We start from the raw sequence: 18,296 nt of genomic DNA, 5'->3' as shown, positions 1-18,296 counted from the left end.
TTTATTCAACAACTTCCTTGTAGATGATAAGAGTGTGACTATGTTCTGGTGACGAATGAAGAATGAATGATCAATGCTGGCTCATTTCCATGGTATCTTCTTAGGTTTTGAATATTAGCTTCAGGCAACGACATTGGCTCTGTTTCTTTGTCAACAGATACTGCTCGGTTTGCTGAGTATTTCCAGCATTTTCTATTTTTAATTGCATGTATGTCATGCCTTGTACATCCTCATAATGCTTAAGATAGACACGAAATCCGGAGTAACTCTGCGGATCAGGCAGCTTCTCTGGAGAAAAGGGGAAAAGGAATGGGTGGCGTTTCGGGTCGAGACCCTTCATCGAGGTTTTATTTTAAGTACCTGTAATCAGACTAGGTCAGCAGAACCTCAAAGTGGTTAAGTTCTTCACAAGCCAGTGATATGGTTTTGAAGAACAGTCAATGGTTCAATGGTACTTCATTGTCACATGTACCAAAGTACAGTGAAATTCACTTTTGCACACAGTTCAGTACAAGTATCACTATATTACAGTGAGCAAATTTGGGCCTTATATCTGAGGAAGGATGTGCTGGCTCTGGAGAGGGTCCAGAGGAGGTTTACAAGAATGATTCCAGGAATGAGTGGTTAGCATATGATGAGCTTTTGACCGCACTGGGCCTCTACTCGCTGGAGTTTAGAAGATTGAAGGAGGACCTCATTGAAACTTACAGAATAATGAAAGGCATAGATAGAGTAGATGTTTCCACTGGTGGGAGAGTCTAGGGCCAGAGGTCATAGCCTCAGAATTATAGGGCGCTCTTTTAGAAAGGAGGTGAGAAGGAACTTCTTTTGTCAGAGAGTGGTGAATCTGTGGAATTCTTTGCCACAGAAGGCTATGGAGGCCAAGTCAGTGGATATTCTTAAGGCAGAGATAGACAGATTCTTGATTAGAATGGTTAGTGTCAAGGGTTATGGGGAGAAGACAGGAAATTGGAATTAGGAGGCAGAGAACAGCCATGATTGAATGACGGAGTAGACTCGATGGGCCAAATGGCCTAATTCCACTGCTATAACCTGTGAACGTGAACTATACCTAAGCACTTAGAGACATTTTAGATGCAATGTCACAATGTATGAAAACATGGCTGCCTTCTCCTGCTCTCCATGTGGATGTTTTACATGCAGGAAAGGGTCAACAAGGCTTTAATTTAATGTTCTAAAAGAAGGCAGGGCTGCCCACCTTCAATAGACAATTGAAACAGTACAGATTGAAACAGAAATGCAACAGTGGTGCATAATTCTCTCAAATACAGCTTGAACTCGTGATCTAATGACTCTGGAATCTAGACAGTGCTTTTACAGAGCTCAACAAGACCGAGGCAGGGATGATATTTCCTCTGGTGTCGAGAACCAGGGATCGGTCTTTCAGGATTGATGTAAAAAGAAACATCAGAGATGGTAGATTGAAATCATTGAAATCCCCTACCCAGGGAGCAGTGAAATCTCAGTCGCTGTATATGTGGGACAGTGGTAGATAGATGATTGAATATCTGGAGGAGTCAAGAGATATGTGGTTGGTGCAGAAAAGCGATGTTGGGATAAGAGCCATGATCTCGTTGGCCTTTGTCATTAACGACATTATTGCTGAATAGAGCAGGTCTGAGAGAGTAGACTGCCTACTCCAGCTCCTATTCCTTACGTTCAAGTGAGAGCTGGCCTCTGAAGACCCCAGCAAATAAAATTCTACTCATGCTGCAAAGTATTCCCAGCCCCAGATGGAGATAAATTAGCTCTTTATGCAGAGCCTTAAATCCTCACGGAGCTACGGATGGCAATTTAAAGGCCGGTGCCCGAAGCAGAAGTGCGTACTTTTCTTTAACGTGAACGCAGTTGCAGCTTCATGGGTCGGTCACACAATTAAAACTTCAGACTTTAGAGATGCAGCGCGGAAACAGGCCCTTCTGCCCAACGAGTCCGTGCGACCAGCTAGCACTATCCTCCACACTAGGGACAGTTAACAATTTTACCTGGCACTCGGAAAAAATCCACGCGGTCACAGGGAACGTGTGCAAACTCCGTGCAGACAGCACCCACGGTCAGGATCAAACCCAGGTCTCTGGCACTGTAAGGCAACAACTCTACTGCTGCGCCCCAGTGCCAGCCCGAGTGGAGTGAAAGCGGAATCAATGAAAATAGATGAATAAATATTGTTTGATTTTTGATACATAGATGTAGGAAAGATAGTCCTACATTAATGCAGCTCCTGAAATGTCCTAGACTGCTTTATAGTTGAAATATACTTGTGAAGTATACACTGTGGCGCAGTGGTAGAGTTGCTGCCTTACAGCGCCAGAGACCTGGGTTTGATCATGACTGCGGATGTTGTCTGTACGGCGTTTGTACGTTCACCCCGTGACCACGTGGATTTTCTCCGAGATCTTCAGTTTCCTCCCACACTTCAGAGGTGCACAGATGCAGGCGGGGGAGGGTCTAAGTTCAGATGGAATGGACTTTGGGCTTTTTATGTGTTGTCAACTGGCCAGTTGGTAACGTGACTCTCAAGGCCAATCTGAACTAGAGTCTTTGAAAATACATCCTGTCAATGTCTGTAAATTAGACGTTCCATTTTTCATATCTTTTGAATGAAGCCTGCTGTCATTTATTCGCTGTGATCTCATTAAATGGGTGTATTTCATTATATCAGTGCAAAGCTGAAGGGAAATAGAAATTGAAATGCCATCTTGCATGGTGAAATTGACAAAACTATTTCAAAATGTTAATGACAAGGATTTATAAATGTTTCAATCTCAATTGCATTTTGGGTCTTTTGATGAAGAATGTATTTCTCCAAGGAAAATCTATAAAAATAACGCAATTAGGTTCTTCTTCAAATACATTGAAATTCAGTATCTGACGAACCTCAAAAGCTAAAAGAAATAGCTCCAGAGAAAAGAGTAAAGAATCTTATTGAACAGTAGGTATGCACACTGATTAGTTCCTGTACAGGCTGGATTCATGTCAGGAGGACAGATGGACAATCTTGCGGCACAGCGGTGGAGTTGCTGCCTTACAGCGCCAGAGACCCGGGTTCGTTCCTGACTACGGATGCTGTCTGTACGTAGTTTGTACGTTCTCCCCGTGACCACGTGGGTTTTCTCCAAGATCTTCGATTTCCTCCCACACTCCAAAGACGTACAGTTTTGTAGGTTATTTGGCTTTGTGTAAGTGTAAATTGTCCCTAGTGCGTGCAGGATAGTATTAGTGTACGGGGTCGTTGGTGGGTGCGGACTCGGTGGACCAAAGGACATGTTTCCGCGCTGTACCTCTAAACTAAAGTCAAACTAAACTAAAGCTAATCATACTGATTACCGAGTGGCCTTATCCTGCTCTCTTTTCCTGGTGTTCTTGACCAAATATAAAACAGGGAATTTATTTAGACCAGAGGTTGCAAATGATGCAGTAAATTGAATCTTGCATGTTTTGCCATTGTTGATATTAGTTGGGAGCTGTTTATGCCAGAAAGAAAGAAAGAAAAGTACGGTGGTGCAGCGGTAGAGTTGCTGCCTTACAGCGCCAGGGACCCGGGTTTGATCCTGACAATGGGTGCTTTCTGTACGGAGTTTGTACGTTCTCCCCGTAACCTTAGTGTCTCCTCTCTGAGACCTTCAATTTCCTCCCACACTCCAAAGACGTACAGGTTTGTAAGTTAATTGGCTTGGTAGAAATGTAAATTGTCCTTAGTGTGTGTAGGATAGTGTTAGTATGCGGGTATCGCTGGTCGGTGCAGACTCGGTGGGCAGAAGGGCCTGTTTCCATGCTGTATCTCTAAATTAAACTAAATCAAAAGTGGTAGGACAACAAATAAATCAACCTGAGATGTCAGGAGTTGAATTACCCAAGGTATGTAAAAGCACCAAGGAACAGATCTGTTCTGGGTAAAGTTGATTCATGCCTAGACAGCACCATTTAATGTGGCATTTGCCAAAGGAGTTTCAAGGCCCACCTCTTATTCAGGACATTTATTGTGCCAACAAACATTAAGGTTGCGAATCCCTGCCAAGTATTAGCGTAATGTTAAGCAGCCATACAATTAATGTCAACAAGATGGCATGGAAACAAAAATGTGTTTATGTGAGCTCCTTTTCCTTATGAACCTCCAACTCCAATTGACTGTGAATTATCTTTTTAGATGAAATCTTTTCGTTTTAGTTTTTAATTTTTCTGGTTTTAGAGATGCAGCGCACAATCAAGCCCTTCGGCCCACCGGGTCCGCACCGAACAGCGATCCCCGCACATTAACACTATCCTACACACGCCAGGGACAATTTACACATACACCAAACCAATTAACCTACATACCCGTACGCCTTTGGAGTGTGGGATGAAACTGAAGATCCCGGAGAAAATCCACGGGGAGAACGTACAAACTCCATACAGACAGCGCCCGTAGTCAGGATTGAACCCGGGTCACTGCGCTGTGTAAGCACTGCAAGGCAGCAACTCTACCGCAGTGCCACTGTGCTGCCCTTTTTATTAAAGGCAACTCAGTTAACATTTTGGAAATTGACTTACCCATTTAGTTTGCTGCATTGGTCAACATCAGAGACATGTTCGAGGTAATATTTACGGTTAAAATGACTACAAGAAATTAAATCAACTCTGTAAATTTCTGTGTCTTTCTTGTTAAGTGTGATTTGCAGAGATGTGTCAAGTCTTTAGCCAAAATCCACATGTCTCGGTCCAAGGGAATTGATCCGCATTAGTGATGCTGTTTACTAAACAAACTCATGAAGTGAATTAAACAAGATGGTAAATACTGGGGAGGCTGGAGCTCTGGAACTGAAGCAGGGCTACGTGCCTGGATTGCAGGCCTTTGGGCATTCAACCCCTCATAACTCCACCATTTCTGCAGATGCTACCCGATCTTTCGCCCCAGCACCAATTCCTCTTCACTATCCCTTTATCCACAGTTAGTGGCATCCGTCCATCTGCGGGAGATGATGGTGCGGCTTGGCGTTGTCCTGCTGGCAGAGGGGGATTTTTCATCTGCGGTTACATCTCACTGTGACCAGCAAGGATGAAGTGTCCTCTCCATTTGATTTGGCCGCTGAGCCTGGGCAGGTAAATGGGAATACAAACTTGCCCAGTATTTGCATTCCCCTCTCGACCCGGTAGACTGATTCCAGAGGAACGGCGTGGCTGCCACGTCTGAGGCCTACTCGGTTGTAGGAGTTGCCGGAAGGCGGGCACATGAGGGATCAGCCGACCGTCTCTAGGGACTCCAACTCCAGTGCCTTTGCCTCACAAGGCAGCGAGGTGCTATTTAACCCAAATTTGGGACCTGGTTGATGGACGTCAGGACGTGTCCACACGCCGATGGGCCTGCAGGTCGCACCTCTGCGGGCCAGAGCTCCTCTGAGATCCCCGCGCAGTTTAGCCTGGGACTGAAGGTGGCCCCAGTTACCATGTGTCACCATGAGGAGGCACTGTGAGAGTCTTGATGATGCAGAGGTTACGTACTGTCAGGGGGAGACTTACGCACGCCACTCCCTTTTTCGCAAAAATGCTAGCCAGTGGCATCTGGATTTATACCAGGGCACTAGACACATGCAACACCCTGTGGCTCGCGCCACCAACACATAATCCTTTACCCACAATTCCCTTAATACCTAAACATCACTCTATCTCTGTCTTAACTCTCTGTCACTAAGCTTCTACAATGCTCTTGTGTTGCAGATTTCAAAGGTCCATTACCCTCCAGATGAAAATAAGTACCTTATCTCAGTCCTGAATGGCCATCCCTTATTTTAAGACAAACACCTTGGTTCTAGGCCCCCCAGCCGAGGGTAACACCAATTCCACATCTACCTTGTCAAGCCCCGTAATAATTTTCAACATTTCAATGTGATCATTTCTCATTTTCCAGACTTTTGAGCTTATAGTGTCAGTCTACTTTATTTTACCTCATTCTCAGGCCCACTGCTCAGGGATCAACCAGGTGAACCCTCACAGCCTTTCCTCTATGCAGGTGTGTCGTTCCTGAGATCGAGAGACCACACCTGTACACAATATTCCAAGTGCAGTCTCATCAGTGTCTTATGCAATTGTAACAAGACATATTTCCAAAATGTCTTACAATAAAGGCCAACATATCGCGTGCCTGCATAATGGCTTGCTGTATCCACACATTAACATTCAGTGATACATGTGTGGAGGTTGCATGTTCTGTCTGTGACTGCAGGCGGTTCCACCACATGCTCCAGTTTCCTCCCACGATTCAAAGACATGCTGGTAATAATTGGTCGTTCTAACTTGCCTCCAGGCAAGGACATAGACCAGCGGGGAAGTTGGGCAGAGCAGTGGCATGGGGAATTTAATACAGTCAAGTGGATTTTGGGTCGTCAAATACTGGACTTATGCAGTAAATGCAGACACCATCGGACTGCCGGTGTACAGAGAGAACTTGGGGTGCAGGTTCACCCTTCCTTGAAAATGGTGATGCAGATGATAGGCTAGTGAAGAAGGCACATGGAGTGAGTACAAGAAATGGGACATCATGCAGCCGCTGTACAAAACATTCGTTCGGCCGTACTTGAAATATCAAGCACTGTTCTGATCACCAAAGAACAGGCAGATGTACTAGTATTAGAAAGGGAGTAAAGGAAATTCATTAGGATGTTACCTAGAATGGAGGGCTTTAGTTCCAAGGAAAGACTGGACTAACTCGGTTTGTTCTTACTGAAGAGTAGGAGTTCCTTATGGTACTTGAGCAAACGTGACATTTGCTTCTCAGCCAGTGATTGATGTTCTTGGCGAGTTGGGCCAAAAGGGCACATTTATGTGCACTACAGCTCCAAATGAAACGATACGATGCGATACGATAGAACTTTACTTATCCCAGGAGGGAAATTGATCTGCCTACAGTCATAAAACGCAAGATACAGGAAACATGAAATTAAACTATGATTCCATGTTCAATGGCAAAGATGATCTCAATGCACACAATCCAAGAAAATCTTCCAAGTATTTACTCAATCAATGCATCAAATTCTATGCTAAACGAAAACAGCTTTGTGAACAATATTTGCTCCTCTGTGACTCTGAAGAAATTTTGAAAGATTTTTGAAGAACAATCACTCACACAATTTGTAATATTTGCTTCATGATGGATGCCAATGATGGAATCCATTGTCTTTTTCTGAGCCTATTTGTCCTTAACTGTAAAAGCCTGTTCTTTTTTTTTTAAATGCTTCATTCTGTTTGGTATTTTAGATATATATTGCTTCAGATTTTCTTCCCCTGAAATATTTCTCAGGGGTCAGAGGATATTTTGGACTGCAAAAATGAGGCAGTTCACTTGAACAATGAAAATTAATATCAGCATGCCTGTGCCTGCATCAAATCATAGAACTATACAGCCCACCTAGTCCATGCAAACTAAGTTGGCATATTGGGCTTGCCCATAGCACTCTAAACCCTTGCCATCCACATATCTGTTCAAATGTCCATTTGGGATGTCCAAAATGGCTGTCCATATCAAGGCTCAACCAGAAAAGATTTGGTCAGAACAATGATGAGAACATAGAAATTTAAGTATGCATTTGATGGAGCAAAGGACCTTTACTTTAAAGTCTCCAGAGGGCATGGCTCTGCTGGGGCAGTAATCCTCTGTTGTTGCACTGAAATACAAGACCTGGTTACATGTTCTACTATGACTTTCTTGTTCAATGGCAAAGATGATCTCAATGTCCCGGTGTAGACTGCTCGATTATGTCTCTCTATTCCTTATGGTACTTGAGCAAACTTGACGTTTGCTTCTTAGCTAGTGATTGATGTTCTTGGCCTGACCAACTTCTGCCTGGTGTACATCTTGTAGAGCAAAATACATCTTGTAGAGCAAGTAAAGTCACAGGAATCAGTTAAGGGGAAAAATAGCTTGCCATTATGCAGTGCAGCACAGAAACACATCCATTAACTCTAGTCTTGAAGTGAATTTGGCATATGTTTACTTGCACCACATCGCAAAAGAACATATCTGCTCAAAGTTTTTACAGCAACAGGCTATATTATAGTCAAACAAAACAGGTAGACTTCATATTACATAACCAACACCTTAGGAAATAAGCTGGTCATCCATCTAGAGAAAGCTCAGAATTGTTCTGTCGGAAATAAATTATTCTGCATTGGCCTTTTCTTATCAAAATGATAAATATTTCGGAACATTCTAATGCTAAAATAAATATGATAAAAAGGAACTGCAGATGCTGGTTTTATACCAAAATGCTGGAGTAACTCAACGGGTCAGGCAGCATCTCTGGAGAAAATGGAGAGGTGGCAGTTTGAGTCGGGACTTTTCTTCAGACATGGTCTGTGTATTTTTCTTCATTGAGCAATACAGCTACTCGTTGTGCTTTGGATAAATGGCTTCTTGTGACAGAAAAAGAGTAACATCATGGGTTTAAGTTGTACATTCACTCTGGCTGTTGGCCAGAAAATTCCTAATAATGAATTCCTTGAGGGTTTTCTTGTCCAATGCCCATGGTGAAGGAAACCCCACCTCTGCCAATGAAGAACTCTTTAAATCAATAGCCACTCATTGATTTCAGCTCCAACAGTGGTGTAATTGCATTTTAACCTGTTCGACAGTGCCATCAGGTTAACTTCTCCTCTAAAGGACAATTACTCGTATCATGGTCAAACCTGGCTCAGCAACAAATAACATCAGATTTCTGTGGGAGTCTTATGGTGGCATCTGAGAGGTGAAAAGGCAGATGAAACCTTGCAGTGCAATTTAAGGCCTTTGTAATTCCCATGTTCCAGAAAAACGGAGTTCTTTTTAAGCTGAGTTTAGAGAATACAGAGAGCATTAAAAAAAAAAAACAATTTGAAAACTTGCTGATAATGGATATAAAGTAATTATAATGGAGAATTGATAAAAACAAGTAATTTGTAAATCGCTGGAGAAAGCCTTCTTCTCCCTTAGTATTCTCCATTTATTTATTTTCTCCAATAGTTGTTAAAAAAAAAAGAATGTCATTTATTTTTGGTATGTCTGAAGAAGGGTTCCGATCCAAAACCTCACTGATTCCTTTTCTCCAGAGATACTGCCTTGACCCACTGACTTACTCCAGCATTTTGTGCCTCACTTCAGTATAAACCAGCATTTGCAGTACCTTCCTATTTGATTTATAAATCTGTTTTGGAAACAGTATAGTATCATTTGAAACATAGAAACATAGAACATAAAAACATAGAAAAATAGGTGCAGGAGTAGGCCATTCGGTCCTTTGAGCCAATACCGCCATTCAATATGATCATGGCTGATCATCTAAAATCAGTACCCCATTCCGGCTTTTTCCCCATATCCCTTGATTCCTTTAGCCCTAAGAGCTAAATCGAACTCCCTCTTGAAAACATCCAGTGAATTGGCCTCCACTGCCTTCTGTGGCAGAGAATTCCACAGGCTCGCAACTCTTTGGGTGAAAATGTTTTTCCTCATGCTGTTAAAAGGATATGAGGTCCTTGGTCAAGTCAACATTAGATAACTTTGTGGAGTATGTAGTGATAATCCAAAAGTATTATTTCACAGAAGACAAAATAATAGTACAGAAAAATAAAATGTTTTTCTTGATGCAGATTAAATGCTTGTACATTAGCTTAAATTTCAACAGTTTTTTGTCTTCCCCTCGTGTCTGTGATTAAATTGTTTTGAGGAGGGTAGGACATGCAACTAATAAGTAATAGCACTGCCAAAGGATCACACAGATTCTAACTCGATGTTTGGAGTGAGAAGAGTCAGTTTGAAATGTAATTGTCTGAGGAGCGTTTTAAAATAATAAGTTGTTCTTTTCTCCCTTAGTTGTTAAAAAAATAGAATGTCATTTATTTTTGGTAGAGTGGGGTAATTTTATATCGCTCCTGTAATCTCTAGTAAATAATTACTGCATCCTAGCATTTCATTCATTGTGCAGATAATTAGAAATGTCCTTAATTGATGTTTTCATTTCTTAAAGGAAAACACTATTATGGGAATGTACAGTAGTTTCAAAGAATATAGTACCAATTTTTAATGTTTGCCATTGATACGCTGCTGCAACAGAAAGCAATCTTTACTGGTTCCTTTGACTAGGAATCAGCACAAACCACTGGTTTCCAAAATGGGATTTGTCGACTCTGGAGTCTGATAGTGCTGCACTCCCAAGAGTATTCTCTCATCAGCTTTCTTTCCTCCTTTCCCCACGATAGACGCCCATTGAAATCCATTCATTTTTTTGGTTTTGTATTTATTTGCATGTAATTCTGTTGCTGTTTAAACAATGAACACAAATCTGGATAGGTATCACAAAATGCTGGAGTAACTCAGCAGGTCAGGCAGCATCTCTGGAGAGAAGGAATGGGTGACGTTTCGGGTCGAGACCGTCTGAAGAAGGGTCTCAACCCGAAAAGTCACCCATTCCTTCTCTCCCGAGATGCTGCCTGACCTGCTGAGTTACGCCAGTATTTTGTGATACCTTCGATTTGTACCAGCATCTGCAGTTATTTTCCTACATAAATCTGGATAGACACAAAATGCTGGAGTAACTCAGCGGGACAGGCAGCATCTCTGGAGATAAGGAAAGGGTGATGTTTGAGGTAGAGACCCTTCTTCAGACTGATGTCAGGGGAGTGGGCGGTACAGAGATAAACGTAGTCGGAGACAGTAAGACTGGTGGGAGAACTGGGAAGGGCGAAGGGGTGGAGAGAGAGGGAAAGCAAGGGCTACTTGAAGTTAGAGAAGTCAATGTTCATACTGCTGGGGTGCAAGTTAAGAAAATAAATCTGGTATGCTCATTCTTGAATCTTGATAACCTATGGAACATGTTAGTACAGAGGATTGACCGGTGGCATGAAGCCTTGGGCTTGCATTTTGAACGCTGCTGCACCAGAATTTTTCAAAGAGGCTAACTGTACTCACCATTGTAATGGGGAGAATATGCATGCAACTACCTCAATACCCAGTATGTAGGAAGGGACTGCTGGTTTATATCAAAGATAGATACAAAATGCTGGATTAACTCAGCGGGTCGGGCAGCATCTCTAGAGAAAAGGAATAGGTGACGTTTTGGGCCGGAACCCTTTTTCAGGTCTGACCCCAAAATGTTATCTATTCCTTTTCTCCAGAGATGCTGCCCGACCGGCTGAGATATTCCAGCATTTTGTATGTCTGCCTTAATATTCACATGCACAGATAAAATACAGAACTGTAGAAGCTATTGTCTGTGATTACTTGTTCATCCAAAACCTTCATTATTGCAAACATTTCCACTGCAAACAGTGAAATGATGTGAAATTGAACCACAAAGTATTTTTGGTGAAAGGGCAAAACTTAACTGGACTTTAATGCTTTTAGTTTTTAGTTATTAGAGATATAGCGCGGAAACAGGCCCTTCGGCCGACCGAGTCCGCCCCGACCAGTGATCCCCTTTGGAGTGTGGGAGGAAACCAAAGACCTTGGAGAAAACCCACGCAGGTCATGGGGAGAACGTACAAACTCCGTACAGACATGCACCCGTAGTCAGGATCAAACCCGGACCTCTGGCGCTGTAAGGCAGTAGCTCTACCGCTACACCACCATGCCGTCCTATGCAATGACCTAATGACTATTGTGGTGGCCAATCTAGCAATCATTCATCGGCCACATTGCTCATTGTTTCACCACAACTGCACCATAACCTCAATGGTGTGTGTGAATGTTCAGGTAAATATGCCTTGAAAGTGGAAGGGCCAACCATGCAACGGAGATCTTCCAGCATCTGCAAAGTCCACCATGTGCAGATACTTGTGCCTCAGCAGAGACCTGTTTTCATTTGCTGGCGTGAGCTGACTTACCACACGATTACGAGCGGCACTGTAAATGTAATTTCCAATTACGGTCCCTTGAAGTTTGTATCGGGAGGCTTTAATTGCTAAACTTCAGTTTCAGCTGCCAACCTACATGTAAAAGGAAAAACAGCAACGCAACACAGATTTCAGCAGAATGTGATGATTCGCTGCTGATCACGGACCTGGGTTCAGCGTTGGTCGGTGGGAGCCTCCAGTATCTGGATGATGACATTCCTCTGCTGTCAGTTGAGGAAGAAGCAGGTGAAAAACCTTGTGAAAAATATTTGTTCTTCCGACTAAACACAGAAACATAGAAAATAGGTGCAGGAGTAGGCCATTCTACCTTAGAGCCAGCACCGCCATTCAATATGATCATGGCTGATCATCCAAAATCAGTAACCCAATCCTGCTTTCTCCCCATGTCCTTGGTTCCATTGCCTTAAGAGCTATATATAACTCTCTATTGAATACATCCAGTGAATTGGCCTCCACTGCCTTCTGTGTGTGGCAGAGAATTCCACAGATTCACAACTCTCTGGGTGAAAAAGTTTTTCCTCGTCCCAGTCCTAAATGGCCTACCCCTTGTTCTTAAACTGTGACCCCTGGTTCTGGACTCCCCCAACATCGGGAACATTTTTCCTGCATCTAGCCTGTCTAATCCCTTAAGAATTTTACATGTTTTTATTTTTATGAATTTTATATATTTTAAACTAATGTTTAATGGGATATTAAATTTCACTATGTGCACATATGATTAAAGTATAGCATCATTCAACATTGAGACTTCTTCAAGTGCTTCCCCTCAGTGAAGTATTATGGTGTGTGGTAACGATTCTGTCGGGAAATGCAGTAATGACAAAATCATTGCCAGATCCATTGGAATAATGGATCCATAAGGAGATTTAGACAATAGACAATAGACAATAGGTGCAGGAGGAGGCCATTCGGCCCTTCGAGCCAGCACCGCCATTCAATGTGATCATGGCTGATCATTCTCAATCAGTACCCCGTTCCTGCCTTCTCCCCATACCCCCTGACTCCGCTATCCTTAAGAGCTCTATCCAGCTCTCTCTTGAATGCATTCAGAGAATTGGCCTCCACTGCCTTCTGAGGCAGAGAATTCCACAGATTCACAACTCTCTGACTGAAAAAGTTTTTCCTCATCTCAGTTCTAAATGGCCTACCCCTTATTCTTCAACTGTGGCCCCTTGTTCTGGACTCCCCCAACATTGGGAACATGTTTCCTGCCTCTAACGTGTCCAACCCCTTAATAATCTTATACATTTCGATAAGATCTCCTCTCATCCTTCTAAATTCCAGTGTATACAAGCCTAGTCGCTTTCAGTCTTTCAACATATGATAGTCCCGCCATTCCGGGAATTAACCTCGTTTAGTTTGGAGATACAGCATGGAAATAAGCCATTCGGCCCACCGCGCCGACCAGCGGTCCCCGCACACTAACATTATCCTACACACACACACACACACACACTCACACACACACAATTTTACCGAAGCCAATTAACCAGCAGGCCTGTACGTCTTTGGAGTGTGGAAGGAAACCGGAGCACCTGGAGAAAACCCGCGCATGTCACGGGGAGAGCGTACAAATTCCGTATAGACAGCACCCATAGTCAGGATCGAACCCGGGTCTCTGAGGCTGTAAGGTAGCAACTCTACTGCTGCACCACAGTGCCACAAATTCCTAGCCAGTAAATCTAGGTAGGAATTACTTTGATCCTGCTGGTTAAAGCTGAATAAATCACCGGCCAACGCTCTGTGATTTTCTCCACTACAGCATCTTAAGTAAGTAGCAAGTTCCTGGAGATATTTTAGGAAACTATAATGTCAGACAATTGCCACTTTTCACAAGCCTTTGTTAAGACAGTGGGATAATTTCACTGGTCTCTCACTCCCATTTGAATCCAAGTCCGTGGTAAGATTTCAGCAATGTAGCACATTTTCTCATCCCTGACCACACTTAAAAGTTGGCCCTGAAGAAACCAGCTAATATTGACTTAATTTGGTGAAAATATATTTGAAAAGGCTGATAGAAAATATACTAGGCAAACCTATTTATTTAGGTGAGTTACGAAAATTGTACATCATTTCAGGGTGGCAAGGTGTGAGATAGTTGGTGATGCTGCCTTGCAGCTCCAGAGTCCCAGGTTTGGTCCTGACCTTGGTCACTGTCTGTGTGGACACTACATGCTCTCCCTGTGACCACGTGGGTTTTATGCCATTTGCTACAGTTTTCTTCCACATCCCCAAGATATGCTTTTGGGTTCATTGGTAGGCTGCTGGCAGGGCAAAGGGAATCAAAGTGGCGTTGATGGGTGTGCGTGAGAGAGAATAAGTTGCATGAGTACAGGGAAATAAGGAGAGGGGGAATGGGGCTGATACGATGCCAGCCAGCATGGGCTGAATGTCTTTATAAGATTTACAGCATTCTCAATCCAGTGAACTGAGCGGCTTTTGTTGTAGGACCCCTTTGCAGTCCGTATAGCAAGGAAACAGGCCCTTCAGCCCAACCCATCCATGCCAACAGTTGCCTAACTGATCTTGTCCCATTTGCTTGCTCCTGCCCATATCTGTCCATACCTTTCCTATCCATGCACCTGTCCAAGTGTCTTTTAAATGTTGGAGTTGGACCCCCGTGTAGCATATGACATTTGTTCCATCTTCCCAATATATCGCCCAGGAGAAAGATTATTCACTTCAACTAGATTCTTTCCATTATTCTTGCATGCTTGCAAATGATCTCTTTTTTTTCAAAAAAAAAAAGACAGGTTGCCAAATAGGATTGTGCAAAGGTATATCTCTTTAAATAGAAGGTATTTATTCACAAAATGCTGGAGTAACTCAGCAGGTCAGGCAGCATCTCAGAAGAGAAGGAATGGGTGACGTTTCGGGTGAAGACTGAAGAAGGGTCTCGACCCGAAACGTCACCCATTTCTTCTCTCCTGAGATGCTGCCTGACCTGCTGAGTTACTCCAGCATTTTGTGAATAAATACCTTCCATTTGTACCAGCATCTGCAGTTATTTTCTTATATATCTCTTCAAATAGATCTTTTTTTCTCTACAGCCTCCTTGGACAATGGAGAATTACCCTTGGTTTCGCTGGCACCAGAAGCACAGCCACCTAAACATGGGATGCACCACCCAGGACGGCTGATCACATGGCTACAGGATGCACTCTACTATTTTATTGCACTCCCCGCAGTGAAGTGCAAATGGATAATCTTAGGTAAGAATTAAATAGTTTATTGTTGATCCGTGGAGGGAAACCTCATCTTGTCTTGATGGACTTTGAACATAGAACAGTGCAGCACTGGTATGGGCCCCACCGCCCACAATGTTTAGTTTTAGAGATGCAGCGTGGAAACAGGCCATTCGGCCCACCGGGTCCACGCCGACCAGCGATCCCCACACTATCCGACACACAATAGGGACAATTTTTACAACTACCAAGCCAATTTACCTACATACCTGTACGTCTTTGGAGAGTGGGAGGAAACCGAAGATCTCGGAGAAAGCCCACGCAGGTCACGCGGAGAACGTACAAACTCCGCGCAGACAGCACCCGTAGTCGGGATCGAACCTGCGTCTCCAGCGCTGCATTCGCTGTAACGCAGCAACTCTACCGTTGCGCCACCGTGCCGCTCAGTGTTTGTGCTGAGCATGAAGCCAAGTTGAACTGATCTCAAAGATGGACACAAAGTGCTGGATTATCTCAGCAGGTCAGACAGCATCTCTGGAGAAAAAGGATGGGTGATGTTTCAGGTCGGGACCCTTCTTCAGAAACATCCAACCCAAAACATCACCCAACCTTTTTCTCCCAAGAGGCTGCCTGACCCGTTGAGTTACTCCAGCACTTTGTGTCGATCTTTGGTATAAACCGGCATCTGCAGTTCCTTTCTGCACTTCAACTGATCTCATCTGCCGGTACTTGATCCATATCCCTCTATTCCCTGCAACTCCATGTGCCTATCCAAAAGCCTCTGAAATGCTACTATGTTATCTGCCTCAACCACCACCCTTGGCAGTGTATTCTAAGCCGCCAGCACTCTATTGTAAAAAAAATCGCCACACACATCTCCATTAAATGTTTCCCCTCTCACCTTGTCGCTATGCCCTCTAGTGTTGGACGTTTCCACCCCGGGGAACAAAAGATTCTGCCTGTCTGACTGAAGATTAATGTGTATCTCATACAATCGGAGATGTTATCAGCCTTGAATCTTTTAAATATGGATTTGGATCACGATCCTGAGCTGAGTTTCCATTCTGGCTTTGCAACATTCCTCATCTCAGTTCTAAATGGCCTACCACTTATTCTTAAACTGTGGCCCCTTGTTCTGGACTCCCCCAACATAGGGAACATGTTTCCTGCCTCTAACGTGTCCAACCCCTTAATAATCTTATATGTTTCGATAAGATCTCCTCTCATCCTTCTAAATTCCAGTGTATACAAGCCTAGTCGCTCCAGTCTTTCAACATATGACAGTCCCGCCATTCCGGGAATTAACCTAGTAAACCTACGCTGCACGCCCTCAATAGCAAGAATATCCTTCCTCAAATTTGGAGACCAATACTGCACACAGTACTCCAGGTGCGGTCTCACTAGGGCCCTGTACAATTGCAGAAGGACCTCTTTGCTCCTATAAGCAACTCCTCTTGTTATGAAGGCTTTCTTCACTGCCTGCTTTACCTGCATGCTTCCTTTCAGTGACTGATGCACTAGGCCACCCAGATCTCGTTGTACGTTCCCTTTTCCTAACTTGACATCATTCAGATAATACTCTGCCTTCCTATTCTCACCACCAAAGTGGATAACCTCACACTTATCCACATTAAACTGCATCTGCCATGCATCCGCCCACTCACACAACCTGTCCAAGTCACCCTGCAACCTCATAGCATCTTCCTCACAGTTCACACTACCACCCAGCTTTGTATCATCTGCAAATTTGCTAATGGTACTTTTAATCCTTTCATCCAAGCTAATGGTACTTTTCATCCCTTCATCCAAGCTAATGGTACCTAAGGTAGCTGAGGTAACTAAGCTGAAGGTACCACAGATGCAACCTGATCTACTGAGTATTTCCATCAATTTTGTTGTATTGTTCAGTAGCTGGTGTTCTCTGTTCCATAGTTCCAACTATTTATTTACTTTTCTCTCCAGCTATCCCATACTATCTGCCATTGTTTACATACCACACGGATCAATTTTGATTGCCCCCCATCCCCTCCCCTATTTGGCAACCACGGGTGATTGTCTCATCTGGACAGCCTTGGTCTCAACCTATTTTAGACATTTTCCTGTGTAGGAAGGAACCGCAGATGCTGGTTTAAATCGAAGACAGGCACAAAATGTTGGCGTTACGCAGCATCTCTGGAGAGAAGGCATGGGTGAGGTGACGTTTTGGGTCAAGACCCTTCAGTCTGAAGAAGACCCATGCCTTCTCTCCTGAGATGCTGCCCGTCCCACTGGGTTACTCCAGCATTTTGTGTCAATAGACATTTTCCTTGTTCTTTCCATCACGTTAGAAGATCCATTGAAGGGCTATCTCTGTTACCCTCTGCACAAATGCTGCCTGACCTGAGTCATTCTCTGTTCTTTTTTTTTTTTCACACATTTTTTCTATGTGTCAAAACATCCTCATAATGAGTTGAGTTGAGTTTATTTTGTTTAGTGTATTGTCACGCGTTTTAATTTCTTGCTTGTTTGCTCGCTCATTCCACGTCCCCCGCTTATTAATGTATTGAATCTCTGCTGAATTCTGAAATGTTTCCAAACCTACAGGATTACTGCTCTTACTGCCGATATTTTCTTTGATGGGAGCAAAAGAGCAGCAAGTAAACCATTGAGCCCCTCAGGCCTGCTGTGCTTTTCAGTACAATCTAGTCCTCTTTCGCAAAACCACGTTCCTGTTCTCCATCCCAAACCCCTGTCTTGACATCTGTTAATGTCCTCCATCAATATATACAGTGATTTGTTCTTCGCTGCCAGTTACATAGAAACATAGAAACATAAAAAATAGATGCAGGAGTAGGCCATTTGGCCCTTCGAGCCAGCACCGCCATTCAATGTGATCATGGCTGATCATCCAAAATCAGTACCTCGTTCCTGCTTTCTACCCATAATCCCTTGATTCTGTTAGCCCTCGGAGCTATATCTAACTCTCTCTTAAATACATCAGTGAATTGGCCTCCAGTGCCTTCTGTGGCAGAGAATTCCACAGATTCATAACTGTGCTACAGAGTAAAACAGAAATTCTTCTTCATCAAAGTCCTAAATTTCTACTCTGCATCTTGAGAGCTTGACCTCTGATTCTAGGCACACCCGCCAGCCAGGGAAAACCTCCCCCTGCATCCAAACTGTTACAGAATAACACGGCACAGAAACGTGTCCTTTGGCCACCGAGTCTGAGTCCAGCATCCATTTACATTAATC

At 43.5% G+C, this 18,296-nt stretch overlaps 1 protein-coding gene across 6 annotated transcripts in view; it reads left to right on the top strand.

Moving 5' to 3' along the window:
- disp3 (dispatched RND transporter family member 3) overlaps window positions 1-18,296 on the top strand; it is a 374,656-nt gene that overhangs the window by 302,126 nt on the left and 54,234 nt on the right. For all 6 annotated transcript variants that reach the window (XM_078425714.1, XM_078425713.1, XM_078425711.1 and 3 more), the window contains 2 exons: window positions 11,936-12,102; window positions 14,928-15,089. In XM_078425714.1, the coding sequence (XP_078281840.1) occupies window positions 11,936-12,102; window positions 14,928-15,089 (329 nt within the window). The remainder of the gene's footprint in view (window positions 1-11,935; window positions 12,103-14,927; window positions 15,090-18,296) is intronic.

Source organism: Rhinoraja longicauda, chromosome 30 (assembly GCF_053455715.1).
Source record: "Rhinoraja longicauda isolate Sanriku21f chromosome 30, sRhiLon1.1, whole genome shotgun sequence".
NCBI classification, from domain to species: domain Eukaryota; kingdom Metazoa; phylum Chordata; class Chondrichthyes; order Rajiformes; family Arhynchobatidae; genus Rhinoraja; species Rhinoraja longicauda.
The sequence above is the reverse complement of the archived record's forward strand: the minus strand, read 5'-3'. Positions and strand labels throughout refer to the sequence as shown.